Source organism: Triticum dicoccoides, chromosome 2B (assembly GCF_002162155.2).
Source record: "Triticum dicoccoides isolate Atlit2015 ecotype Zavitan chromosome 2B, WEW_v2.0, whole genome shotgun sequence".
Taxonomy (NCBI): domain Eukaryota; kingdom Viridiplantae; phylum Streptophyta; class Magnoliopsida; order Poales; family Poaceae; genus Triticum; species Triticum dicoccoides.
Window position 1 is genome coordinate 482389376 of NC_041383.1, and position 14356 is coordinate 482403731.

Below are 14356 nucleotides of genomic sequence, written 5' to 3' on the forward strand. Positions count from 1 at the left end.
GTAGTACTTCATCGAGTTCTACTTTCCTCCCACCTAGTTCTTTCAAGAGAAACTCTTTTTCCAGAAAGGATCCGTTCTTGGCAACAAAGATCTTGCCCTCGGATCTTAAGTAGAAGCTATACCCAATGGTTTCTTTAAGGTATCCTATGAAGACGCATTTTTCCGACTTGGGTTCGAGCTTTTCAGGTTGAAGTTTCTTGACATAAGCATCGCATCCCCAAACTTTTAGAAACGACAGCTTAGGTTTCTTCCCAAACCATAATTCATACGGTGTCGTCTCAACGGATTTAGACGGTGCCCTATTTAAAGTGAATGTAGCTGTCTCTAGAGCGTATCCCCAAAATGATAGCGGTAAATCGTTAAGAGACATCATAGACCGCACCATATCCAATAGAGTGTGATTACGACGTTCGGACACACCGTTTCGCTGAGGTGTTCTAGGTGGCGTGAGTTGTGAAACGTTTCCACATTTTCTTAAGTGTGTACCAAATTCGTGACTTAAATATTCTCCTCCACGATCCGATCGTAAGAATTTTATCTTTCGGTCACGTTGATTCTCTACTTCATTCTGAAATTCCTTGAACTTTTCAAAGGTCTCAGACTTGTGTTTCATTAAGTAGACATAACCATATCTACTCAAGTCATCAGTGAGAGTGAGAACATAACGATATCCTCCGCGAGCCTCAACGCTCATTGGACCGCACACATCGGTATGTATGATTTCCAACAAGTTGGTTGCTCGCTCCATTGTTCCGGAGAACGGGGTCTTGGTCATTTTGCCCATGAGGCATGGTTCGCATGTGTCAAATGATTCATAATCGAGAGACTCTAAAAGTCCATCAGTATGGAGCTTCTTCATGCGCTTGACACCAATGTGACCAAGGCGGCAGTGCCACAAATATGTGGGACTATCATTATCAACTTTACATCTTTTGGTTTCACACTATGAATATGTGTAGTATTACGTTCGAGATTCATTAAGAATAAACCATTGACCATCGGGGCATGGCCATAAAACATATCTCTCATATAAATAGAACAACCATTATTCTCAGATTTAAATGAGTAGCCATCTCGTATTAAACGAGATCCAGATACAATGTTCATGCTCAAACTTGGCACTAAATAACAATTATTGAGGTTTAAAACTAATCCCGTAGGTAAATGTAGAGGCAGCATGCCGACGGCGATCACATCGACCTTGGAACCATTCCCGACGCGCATCGTCACCTCGTCCTTCGCCAGTCTCCGCTTATTCCGCAGCTCCTGCTGTGAGTTACAAATGTGAGCAACGGCACCGGTATCAAATACCCAGGAGTTACTACGAGTACTGGTAAGGTACACATCAATTACATGTATATCAAATATACCTTTAGTGTTGCCGGCCTTCTTGTCCGCTAAGTATTTGGGGCAGTTCCGCTTCCAGTGACCCTTCCCCTTGCAATAAAAGCACTCAGTCTCAGGCTTGGGTCCATTCTTTGACTTCTTCCCGGCAACTGGCTTACCGGGCGCGGCACCATCTTTGCCGTCCTTCTTGAAGTTCTTCTTACCCTTGCCCTTCTTGAACTTAGTGGTCTTATTGACCATCAACACTTGATGTTCTTTCTTGATTTCAACCTCTGCCGACTTCAGCATTGAAAATACTTCAGGAATGGTCTTCACCATCCCCTGCATATTGTAGTTCATCACGAAGCTCTTGTAGCTTGGTGGGAGCGACTGAAGGATTCTGTCAATGACCGCCTCATCCGGGAGGTTGATGTCCAGCTGGGACAGGCGGTTGTGCAACCCAAACATTTTGAGTATATGCTCACTGACAGAACTATTTTCCTCCATCTTACAACTATAGAACTTGTCGGAGACTTCATATCTCTCGACCCGGGCATGAGCTTGGAAAACTAGTTTCAGCTCCTCGAACATCTCATATGCTCCGTGTTGCTCAAAACGCTTTTGGAGCCCCGGTTCTAAGCTGTAAAGCATGCCGCACTGAACGAGGGAGTAATCATCAGCACGAGACTGCCAAGCATTCATAATATCTTGGTTCTCTGGGACGGGAGCGTCACCTAGCGGTCCTTCTAGGACATATTGTTTCCTGGCAGCTATGAGGATGATCCTCAGGTTCCGGACCCAGTCCGTATAGTTGCTGCTATCATCTTTCAGCTTGGTTTTCTCTAGGAACGCGTTAAAGTTCATGTTGACATGAGCGTTGGCCATTTGATCTACAAGACATATTATGCAAAAGTTTTAGACTAAGTTCATGATAATTAAGTTCATCTAATCAAATTATTGAATGAACTCCCACTCAGATTTGACATCCCTCTAGTCATCTAAGTGTTACACGATCAGAGTCGACTAGGCCGTGTCCGATCATCACGTGAGACGGACTAGTCATCATCGGTGAACATCTCCATGTTGATCGTATCTTCCATACGACTCATGTTCGACCTTTCGGTCTCTGTGTTCCGAGGCCATGTCTGTACATGCTAGGCTCGTCAAGTTAACCCTAAGTGTTCTGCATGTGTAAATCTGTCTTACACCCGTTGTATGTGAACGTAAGGATCTATCACACCCGATCATCACGTGGTGCTTCGAAACGACGAACTTTAGCAACGGTGCACAGTTAGGGGGAACACTTTCTTGAAATTATTATAAGGGATCATCTTATTTACTACCGTCATTCTAAGTAAACAAGATGCATAAAACATAATAAACATCACATGCAATTATATAAAGTAGTGACATGATATGGCCAATATCATATAGCTCCTTTGATCTTCATCTTCGGGGCTCCATGATCATCTTGTCACCGGCATGACACCATGATCTCCATCATCATGATCTCCATCATCGTGTCTTCATGAAGTTGTCATGCCAACAACTACTTCTACTTCTATGGCTAACGCGTTTAGCAATAAAGTAAAGTATTTTACATGGCGTTCTTCAATGACACGCAGGTCATACAAAAAATAAAGACAACTCCTATGGCTCCTGCCGGTTGTCATACTCATCGACATGCAAGTCGTGATTCCTATTACAAGAACATGATCTCATACATCACAATATATCATTCATCATTCATCACAACTTCTGGCCATATCACATCACATGACAATTGCTGCAAAAACAAGTTAGACGTCCTCTAATTGTTGTTGCATCTTTTACGTGGCTGCAATTGGGTTCTAGCAAGAACGTTTTCTTACCTACGAATAACCACAACGTGATTTTGTCAACTTCTATTTACCCTTCATAAGGACCCTTTTCATTGAATCTGCTTCAACTAAAGTGGGAGAGACAGACACCCGCCAGCCACCTTATGCAACTAGTGCATGTCTGTCGGTGGAACCGGTCTCACGTAAGCGTACGTGTAAGGTTGGTCCGGGCCGCTTCATCCCACAATACCACTGAAGCAAGATAAGACTAGTAGTGGCAAGCAAGTTGACAAGATCTACGCCCACAACAAAATTGTGTTCTACTCGTGCAATAGAGAACTACGCATAGACCTAGCTCATGATGCCACTGTTGGGGAACGTTGCAGAAAATTAAATTTTTTCCTACGGTTTCACCAAGATCCATCTATGAGTTCATCTAAGCAACGAGTCAAGGGAGTGAGTTTGCATCTACATACCACTTGTAGATCGCGTGCGGAAGCGTTCGAGGGAGCGGTGATGATGGAGTCGTACTCGACGTGATTCAGACCACCGATGACCAAGTGCTGAACGGACAGCACCTCCGCGTTCAACACACATAAGGTACGGACGACGTCTCCTCCGTCTTGATCCAGCAAGGAGGAAGGAGAGGTTGAGGAAGACAGCTCCACCGGCAACACGACGGCGTGGTGTTGGTGGAGAAGCAGTACTCCGGCAGGGCTTCGCCAAGCTCGTGACGGAGGAGGAGAGGTGTTGGGGAGGGGAGGGGCTGCGCCTTGTCTTGTCCATTCAGCCCTCCCCTCACCCCTCTATTTATAGGGGAAGGGGCAAGGGGGGCTGGCCCCTCTAGATGGGATCTAGAGGGGGGGCGGCGGCCAGGGAGGGGGGACTTGCCCCCCAAGCAAAGGGGGCGCCCCCTCTAGGGTTCCCCCCCAACCCTAGGCGCATGGGCCCAAGGGGGGGGGGCGCCCAGCCCTCCAGGGGCTGGCTCCTGCCCCACGCAGCCCATGTGGCCCCCGGGAGGGGTGGCCCCTCCCGGTGGACCCCCGAAACCCTTCCGGTGGCCCCGGTACAATATCGATATGCCCCCGAAACCTTCCGGTGTCCGTATGACAACTTCCCATATATAAATCTTTACCTCCGGATCATTCCGGAACTCCTCGTGACGTCCGGGATCTCATCCGGGACTCCGAACAACATTCGGTAATCACATATAAGTCTTCCTAATAACCCTAGCGTCACCGAACCTTAAGTGTGTAGACCCTACGGGTTCGGGAGACACGCAGACATGACCGAGACGGCTCTCCGGTCAATAACCAACAGCGGGATCTGGATACCCATGTTGGCTCCCACATGCTCCTCGATGATGTCATCGGATGAACCACGATGTCGAGGATTCAATCAACCCCGTATACAATTCCCTTTGTCAATCGGTATGTTACTTGCCCGAGACTCGATCGTCGGTATCCCAATACCTCGTTAGTCTCGTTACCGGCAAGTCACTTTACTCGTACCGTAATGCATGATCCCGTGACCAAACACTTGGTCACTTTGAGCTCATTATGATGATGCACTACCGAGTGGGCCCAGTGATACCTCTCCATCATACGGAGTGACAAATCCCAGTCTCGATCCGTGTCAACCCAACAGACACTTTCGGAGATACCTGTAATGCACCTTTATAGTCACCTAGTCATGTTGTGACGTTTGGTACACCCAAAGCACTCCTACGGTATCCGGGAGTTACACGATCTCATGGTCTAAGGAAGAGATACTTGACATTGGAAAAGCTCTAGCAAAACGAACTACACGATCTTGTGCTATGCTTAGGATTGGGTCTTGTCCATCACATCATTCTCCTAATGATGTGATCCCGTTGTCAACGACATCTAATGTCCATAGTCAGGAAACCATGACTATCTGTTGACCAACGAGCTAGTCAACTAGAGGCTTACTAGGGACATATTGTGGTCTATGTATTCACACGTGTATTACGATTTCCGGATAATACAATTATAGCATGAATAAAAGACAATTATCATGAACAAGGAAATATAATAATAATGCTTTTATTATTGCCTCTAGGGCATATTTCCAACAATACCAGCCCACTAGGGGGTTGGTGCGCCCCTCTACAAGGTTGGCCGGCCCTAGGGGAAGGAAAGGGGATGGGTGGCTGCTCTAGCCTTTCCCTCCTTTTGAGAGAAAGGAAAGGGGGGGCACCACCCCTGCCTTCCTCCCGCACTCAAATAAGGAAGGGGGCGCAAGTTGGGGAAGACCTCAAGTAGGATTCGTCCCTACTTGGGGCACTCGTTGGCCTCTCCTCTCTCCCCCACCTATATATATTTTGGGGGGGGGCCTAGCATGACCACGACAATTGCTTAGCCCTATGCGGCGCCCCCTCTAGCGTTTACACCCTCGGTCATATTTTCGTAGTGCTTAGGCAAAGCCCTGCGGAGATAGCTTCACCATCACCGTTACCACGCCGTCGTGCTGCCGAAACTCATCCACTACCTCGTCGTCTTGCTGGATCAAGAAGGCGGAGGACGTCACCGAGCTAAACGTGGGCTGAACGCGAAGGTGTCGTACATTTGGTACTTGATCGGTTGGAGCGCGAAGAAGTTCGACTACATCAACTGCGTTACTAAATGCTCCCGCTTACGGTCTACGAGGGTACGCAGACACACTCTCCTCTCTCCTTGCTATGCATCTCCATGGATAGATCTTACGTGTGCATAGAATTTTTTTGTTTTCCATGCAACGTTTCCCAACAATGTTGCCGTCCACCACCACCATAGGGGCTCTGCCAATGCGAATGGTTATATTCCTCAGCACATTACATATTAAATGGCTGAATATTTTGCAAAGTACCGCTAGCATAGGGCTACGACCTCCTCCATGAAAGAAGGTATTGTTAGCAGCAATGGGAGTAACTACATATACATACTCCTTTTATATTCCAGAAGTCATTCACTCTTCTGTCTTGAATGAAAGAAATACAACAAAATATATTATTCTAACTCTTACCAAGTCCTCTTCTAGTGTTTGGTATTTGGAAGTCAACAAATAGCCAAACAGCCAAGACGTGACCATTCTTTATGGTCTACTGGCGTAGATAAAATTCCAAGGACATCCTATGGGTATGTTGACATGATTGGCTCCGCAAAGGTCAATGTTCCACAACCACAACAATTCCTCCTAGTCAGTATACTTATGCAGTCATGCTATCATTGTGCTCATCCACAATGTGGACATAAAAATTAAGATTATGTGAAACAACATAGATCGGAATTATTTCTTATGGTAAATTACAATTATACAAAATAGATGGAAATAAGTTTTTCATGATATCTAGCCATGCTTATCCCGGACAACAAAAAATGTAGCCAATTCCAAATAAAAGAATAGGAAGGTTATCTAACATATTTGAGTGAACGATAGAGTTACCTCAGAATGCTTCAAGTCATGTGTCCTTACCCCTGTCATGATTCCCAAATCCCAAGCTCTATATTTCTGGCACATGGACTTGCACATCATCTGTAGTCAAAGGCAGAAGAAAGTTCAGTGAAGAACTTGTTAGTTGCTACTCCATCTATGTTGTCCTATCAGACTATTAAACAGAACAACTACTACATTATGACTATTGAATTGATAAAGAGGGTGAGTAAATTTGCACACAGATCAAAGAGAGACAGACAATGAACTATCATAGGCATATGTATGAACTAACAAGAAAAATGGAAGATTCATAGAAAGGGGAAGAAAGGCGGTGGAGCTTAACCGTGCAGGAGGAGTCCGACGACATTGGGTGCTGGGTGGCTAGGAAGGAGACGGTGATGGGCTCGTGGAGGAGGCGAGGAGCCAGGGGACTGTAACCTCGTGGATACGTGGCAAAGGCGAGGAAGAAGTAGAGGACTATATCCTCCTCTGGATCAGTGGCGGCGTGTCCAGATCGAGTTGATCCGGCCGGTGAGGCGGCTCGTAGTGTCGAAGCGAGGGGAAGCGACATTGGCTGACCTGTATGTTGTCGGCGTGTCGCGACCCATGTTGGAGGTGAGACGGTGTTGGAGTCCATGTGTTGTGGCTACAGAACGATCATGCTGCTCGGCGGAGGAGAGGAACCCCGCCACCGATGACGAAGGTCGAGCCCGCTCCGTCTCGCGTCGCCGACGATACTTGAGGGAGGAGAAGAGCCCCGGTGGCATCATGCGGTGGCGGAGAGAAGGTGAGAGGAGGGAGGAGGAAGTGGACGAAATGAAGGGATAGAGGACGACGCGGGGCGAAGGCCAAGCTGAGCGGCGGCAGACGATGAGTGGATCGGCGGGGCCGTGAACGACGCGGGAGGATCAGCATGCGGCAACCCGCACGTGCCGTGGCGTCCGCTGGGAGGAGGGTGTCAGTTGGAAGGAGGATGAGATGGAGGGGGCGAAGTCGTGCGGGCGTGCGTTGTTGGCAGTCCTACCAAACTATAAAACAGAACAACTGCTACATTACGACTACTAAAATGATATAGAGGGTGAGTAAATTTGCACACATATCAGAGAGAGACAGACAATGAACTATCATAGGCATATGTATGAACTAACAAGAAAAATGGAAGATTCATACAAAGGGGAAGGAAGGTGGTGGAGCTGAACCATGCAGGAGGAGTCCGACGACATTGGCTGCTGGGTGGCTAGGAAGGAGACAGTGATGGAAACCTCATGGAGGAGCTAGGGGACTGTAACCTCGTGGATCCGTGGCAAAGGCGAGGAAGAAGTAGAGGACTATATCCTCCTCTGGATCAGTGGCGTGTCTAGATCAAGTTTATCCGACTGGTGAGGCGGCTCGCAGCGTCGGAGCAAGGGGAAGCGATGTTGGTTGACCTGTACGCTGCCGACGCGTCGCGACCCAGTTGGAGGTGATGTGAGGCGGTATTGGAGTCTGTGTGCTATGGCTGCAGAACGATCCTACTGCTAGGCAGAGGAGAGGAACCCCGCCACCGATGACGAAGGCCGAGCCCGCTCTGTCTCGTGCCGCCACCGCTGCTTGAGGGAGGAGAGGGGCGCCAGCAGCATCGTGCGGAGGTGGCGAGGAGGTGAGAGGAGGGAGGAGGAAGTGGACGAAATGAACGGATAGAGGACGACGCGGGGCGGAGGCCAAGCTGAGCGGTGGCGGACGATGAGTGGTTCGGCGGGGCCGTGAACGGCGCGGGAGGATCGGCGTGTGGCAACCCGCCTATGTTGTGGCGTCCGCTGGGAGGAGGGTGTCAGTTGGGAGGAGGAGGAGATGGAGGGGGCGAGGTCGTGCGGGGTGCGTTGTTGGCAGTGTTTTTTTTCGAACGGCAGGCGGGTAGGCAGGTTAGCGATTGATGGATTAGTGGCTTTATTGCGTGTCTTGTAGCTTATACACCGGAGGGTTAGGGGCCATTAGATCTTGTAGATGGATGGGTCCGATTGTTTGGATCTGCCCCCTCTCTTCTTTTTATAGGGGTAGTAGATAAGCAAGTGTCGCGTCCTACTTAAGGTTATTTGAGCCATTTTCTTTTTCTTGTTTAATTCCGTTTCTTTGTTTTTCTCCATTTTTCTTTCATTCTCTTTCTTTGTTTTCTATTTTCTATTTTCTTCTTCTATTTTTTTCTTATGCTTGTTTTTGTTTTCACTCTATATTTTTGTATATGTTAAAAACATTTTTTAATAAGTGATCAATATTTTTTGTACACACATTCAACATTGTCTGAATGCTTATTCAACATTTTTTAAATATTTGTTCAACATTTTTTAAAATTGTGAAACATTTTTCAAATACTTGTACAACATTTTTTTAATACTTATTCAACATTTTTCAAATACTCTATCAACATTTTCTAATACTTCTTCAACATTTTTCAAATACGTTTTCAACATTTTAATAATTATTTGACATTTTTCAAATACTTGTTCAACATTTTTCAAATATTCGTTCAATATGTTTTAATACTTATTCAACATTTTTTAAATACTTGTTCAAAAATTTTCAAATATGTTTTTAAGAGATTTTTTGTATCTTATATACATGGAATTTTTTAAATTATAAATAAAATTACAAAAATAAAGCAAAAAAGAACAGAAAACAGAAAAAAAAAACAGGCCGGCCCATACGCGAGGCTTGCCCCTCTCTCGGGTAAGGCAATAAATAGGGGCCAGGACAGGAGCTACCACATATGAGGTCTTTACGTGAAAAAAAGAGCATGAGAGAGGGTGTGTGCTTCACCAATATGGGCCATACAGCTATAAAAATGCAGCCCATGGCCTAAAACGGGGAACCTTGGCCCCGGCTCCAGGTCTGTTCGCCACAGCCCGCAGCCCTTGCAGGTCCTTACGTTTCCACCGTCCAATGATCCTAGAGGGAACTCCTATTGGACGCTCGCTGCGGCAAGCAGTCGGCGCTTCGCACAGGGCAGGTGCGAGGGAGCGACCGAGTGGGCCGGCCCATTTAGCGTTACAGCAGACCCGGTTTTGGAACCTTCTATGATGTTTCCAGCCGGTTTTTTCCGGTTTTGGGAACCTTCTAGACGGTTCCTCAACCAACTTTTTCTTTTTCAGTTTCTTTTTCGTTTTTCGTTTTTCTATTTCTCTTCTTTTACTTTTTTCTTTTTTTCTATTTCCTTTTTTCTGTTTCTTTCTTCTTTTCCTTTTTTCTTTTCAAGTTTATTTTAAAAAAAAAATCCGAAAATCAATTTTTTTCCTGTTTTTCAGATTTTGTTCAAGAATTCAAAAAATGTTCCCATTTCACAAATTTGTTCATAAATTGAAAAAATGTTCCTGCTTTCAAATTTTTGTTCTGAATTTTCAGAAAATGTTCCTGTTTTTCATAAATTGTTCAAATTATTTTTATTCATTTTTTGAGAAATTTGAAAATTAATGGCATGGATTTAAAAAATGCCTGTTTTCAAAAATTATTCACAAATTTCAAAAAATGTTCTTATTTTTCAATTTTTTGTTCATGTATTAAAAAATGTTCTTCTTTTTCGTATTTTTCAGAAAATGTTTTTATTTTTTAAATCATGTTCAGTTTATGCAGCTGAAAAATGTTCACCTATGTAAAAAATGTTCGCACTTTCAAAAATTGTTCGAAGCACTAGAAAAAAGTTTTCGTTTCAACTGTTTGGTCATGTATATAAAAAATGTTCTCCTTTTCAAAATTGTTCTCAGTTAAAAGAAATTTGTTCTGAATTTAAAAAGTTGTCCCCATTTTCTAGTTTTGTTCAACAATTCCAAAAAAATTGTTCACAAATTTCAAAAAATGTTCTTATTTTCAAAAAAAAATTCATGTATGAAAAATTGTTCTTGTTTTTCAAAAAATGTTCTTAGTTTTTCAAAAAAAGAACATTTTCTGAAAATCATGAACATTTTTTTTAAATAGGAACATTTTCCAAATTCCAAAACCAAATTTGGAAATGTGAACAAAATTTGAAATCCCTGGACAAAATTTGCAAACACGATTTTTTAAAGTGGAAGAATTTTAAACTCCTAAAAATGAAAATATGAAGAATTTTTGGAATTTGTGGAGGAAATTTGAAAACAAGAACCTTTTTAAAATTTATGAAGAAAATGAACAAAAACATTGCAAACATTTTTTGTAAAACAAGAACAATTTTTGAAATGCGCGAACATTTTTTAGATGATGAACATTTTTTCCAAACCACGAACATTTTTTAACAATTGAACGTTCTTTAGAAATACGAACAAATTTTAAACTTCTCAAACAATTTTCAAAACAAAGAAACAAAAAAACGAAAAAGGAACACAGAAAAAATAAAAGAAAGAAGAAAAAGAAACAGAAAAAAGGATTAAAGAGATGAAACAGAAAAATAAAAAATAAAAACGAAAGAAAACAATAAAACTGGTATAAAAATAAAAAATCGGTTCAGGGAACCTTCTGCGAATGCCCGATATTTTGACGCAGTTAGCGTCAAATAGGAATTTCCGATCCTAGATCCGGGTCCCTTGTCAAAGGGGATCGAGGGTTTCCTTCCAAGGGAGGTTGCCGACTCTTCCTTGCATTGCCAGAAAACCTAGATCTAGGCGAGTCTCCTTCCTCCTCCCTCCACCAAAATCGACGCAACCCTAGCCCCCATGGCCCCTACCAGCACCACCTGGGTCTTGCTCAAGCGAATGATTTTCATCGAGCACGACGCGAGCGAAACAGGAGGGGATTCGTTCATCGGCGGGAAGAACACAAGAGACGCCGTCCTCGCCTACCTGCGGACCTTGAAACCAGATGCCTGCTTCGCCAATCCACCGGAGCTGTCCTCCCTCCGCATACTGCGGCCGATGAAATTCACCCCGGGGATATGCGGAGATGTCACTTCCGCCTACATCGCCAGCGGGGACAAAAATCTCGTCGCTCTCTTCGCCGACCCTTACCGCCCCGGCACCAATTCACAAGGAGGCTATCTGATCTACGACGCCAGCAAGAATTCCCTCTCGACGATCCCCCAGCCCCCCTGTGACTACGACCGTGAGGACGTCGGGCTTGGAGCGGTTGTCATCTGCCTCGAGGAGGGCGCATACGTTCTTGTCGAGCTCACCAAGGTAAGAGACTCTGAGCCCACCGTAGCCGCACTCTACACGTGGCAGTCTTCCACCACGGAGTGGGTCATCAAGCTCGCGAGTTTTCCCCCCGAGCTGTCCTTTCCCAACCATTTCTTCCGGGCAGGGACGTGCTTCCCTTATCGAGGCTCTAGACTCTGCTGGGTGGATCTGTTTAAAGGCATGATGGTCTGTCATCTGGACGCGTTGCTTCAGGATGGCGGCCGCCCAGAGTTCTGCTTCATTCCGTTGCCTGAAGAGTGCCCGGCATTTGACCGTGTCCAAATGTCCGAACAGACATATCCACTGGAGGCGGAGGAGTTCCGTTACATTGCCTGTATTGGTGGCGTGATCAAATTCGTCACCATGGATGGCTATGGCGAGCGGCCCGGCCATGAAGTAACACTGACCATCTGGACGCTGTCGCAGAACCTCTGCAGTTGGAAGAAAGACAAGGTGTACCATGTCCGGGACATCTGGAAAAGTGAGAGCCACATCTCGTTGGGCCTGCCGGAGGTCTTGCCGTCGTTCCCGGTGCTGAGCATGGACGAAGAAGACGTTGTCTATCTGTTCTTCACTGACCTGAACGTGACAGAGGACGGTGACACGGAGTTCAAAGGCCAGTGTTTGATTCGTGTCGACATGAAGCATAGCAAGGTCTCCCACCATCCCAAAAGTGCAGATGAGATGCCAAGTCAACTCTTCAGCAGTGAAATTCTTGCCAGTGAGTGCACTGCATACCTACAGGGCGTGGAGGACCACCAGGTAATACTACTAACTATGGCTAACAATGTATAGTTTCACTGGCCTAGTACTGTTATTATGCATGGGTTCACAAATGATTAAAATCCGAATAATTTGATTGCTTGTGAATATTAACATGTTATGCTGACTCTCCATGTTGAATACGAGATCACAGATACTGGAGTTCATTAACAATCATGAATTTGCAGTTAATGCCAAATGACTATAACTCCGTACACTAATACTCAATTTTGTCCATCTCAGGATTTTTTTTTGCATGTTTCAGTGCATTTTCTGTTTACAGAGAAATTTGTTATAGTTAGTTCTACTTCTCCACTATTAGGCTTGAATGACATGGCCAATAAGGGAACACAGCAAGGTACATGTCAAACTTCAGCAGTACTCCCTCCATCCCATAATATAAGAACGTTTCTAACAGTAGTGTAGTGTAAAAAACCTACTGTCAGAAACGTTCTTATATTATGGGATGGAGGGAGTAGTAAAATTCTGAATCGGTTCCTTGTTAATTGAATGATGTCATGCGCGGAAGGATAAATTCAGATTAAACTGGACGCCAGGAAAGTTCTGAAATTAAATATGTGAAAAGTGAAAGCAGTAGCTGTTGAGTTGTCTAGTTAAATTCAACGCCTCCTTGAATTGGCGTTGTATTGTTTAAATCCAGGGCCATTGTATTTCAGTATTGGTGTTCATCAGGGGCAGAATATTGGTGTTCATCAGGGGCAGAACTAGCACTATAGCATTGGGGTCAGCTGACCCCAGTGAAATCATGTAAAACTAGTACTATTTTTTCTACTTATTGAAGAGAAATTAGTGTTGAACCCTTATATAGTCTATGAAAATGACCCCAATGACTATATTAGCTGGCTTCGTCCCTGGTGTTCATTAATAAGTCGGGAAGTACACCAACAAATCAAATTAGGCAGGCGTACTCACATTCCTTGCTCTGCCCCTCCGTATTTTCCCGAAAACATTAAGCAATCTCTCCTTGTAAAATTGTAGTATCAGTAGTCTGACCCCCCCTCCCGCTTTGCTTTGAAATTATTATGTTTGACATACATTCTATTTGTTTTGCAGGGAAAGTTAAAAGCAAGAAAGGTAGGGGAAAGTGGAAAGATGGTGGTGCTTTGAGATCTTCGCAACATGTGCCGTCACATATTCTTGCTTACCTGGATGTGCTTTCATTTAGCTTAAGTTGGATCTTGTCGTTATCTGTTGTTAGTAGTTGAACTGAGCGAGCTTCTGAGGTCTGTGCTATTTGCCATATGGAAATTTGGAGTAAAGTCCCTTCATGTTTTCACTTAGAGCATCTCCAACAGCTGAGCTATATAAGCGCCGCGCCGGAAACTTGTGGTTTTTAGTGTGCGCAATTGCTAAGCGAGCTCCAACAGAGGCGCAATAACTGTGTGGCCAGCATAAAGAGTTCAACGTGCGGTCCGAAACGCCATCGCACGTCGTTTATTTGGTGCGCCCGCTTCTGCGCGCTGCACACTCGACCGCTCGCGCTGCACTCTCTTTGCCGCGCCACTTTCGTCTTGCCTGTGTCGTCGCCGGCGAATTGACTCGATGGACGGCCGTGCCGGCACCCCCCCTCACCCCTTTCTACACCCGTGACCCCTCCGCTATCGTCGCCGCAAACCCTAGCGCGGGGAGCTTTGGCTTCCCGTCCGCCGGTGCTCCTCCAAACACGATGGACAACCGCGTCGGCACCCCCCCGCCCCTTCCTACACCCGTGACCCCTCCGCTGCCGCCGCCGCAAACCCTAGCGCGGGGAGCTTTTGGCTTCCCCTCCGCCGGTGCTCCTCCAAGCATCGGTATTGCGCGTGGCCTTTTCATGCCGCAACAGAAGACCTCGACGGCGGGTGCCGCCGCCCGCCGCGAAGCCTCGTGCCCCTCTCT

At 45.5% G+C, this 14356-nt stretch overlaps 1 protein-coding gene across 2 annotated transcripts; it reads left to right on the top strand.

Moving 5' to 3' along the window:
* Nucleotides 1-11106: 11106 nt before the first annotated feature.
* On the top strand, nucleotides 11107-13761 carry LOC119364361. 2 transcript variants are annotated; one of them, XM_037629827.1, is made up of 3 exons: nucleotides 11107-11698; nucleotides 11912-12460; nucleotides 13535-13761. In XM_037629827.1, exons 1-3 carry the CDS (start codon nucleotides 11240-11242, stop codon nucleotides 13586-13588), a joined length of 1062 nt encoding a protein of 353 aa, XP_037485724.1. In that variant the 5' UTR covers nucleotides 11107-11239; the 3' UTR covers nucleotides 13589-13761. The 2 variants fall into 2 exon arrangements, with proteins under 2 accessions (XP_037485724.1, XP_037485723.1); XM_037629826.1 differs by having other exon boundaries at nucleotides 11107-12460.
* Nucleotides 13762-14356: the final 595 nt, after the last annotated feature.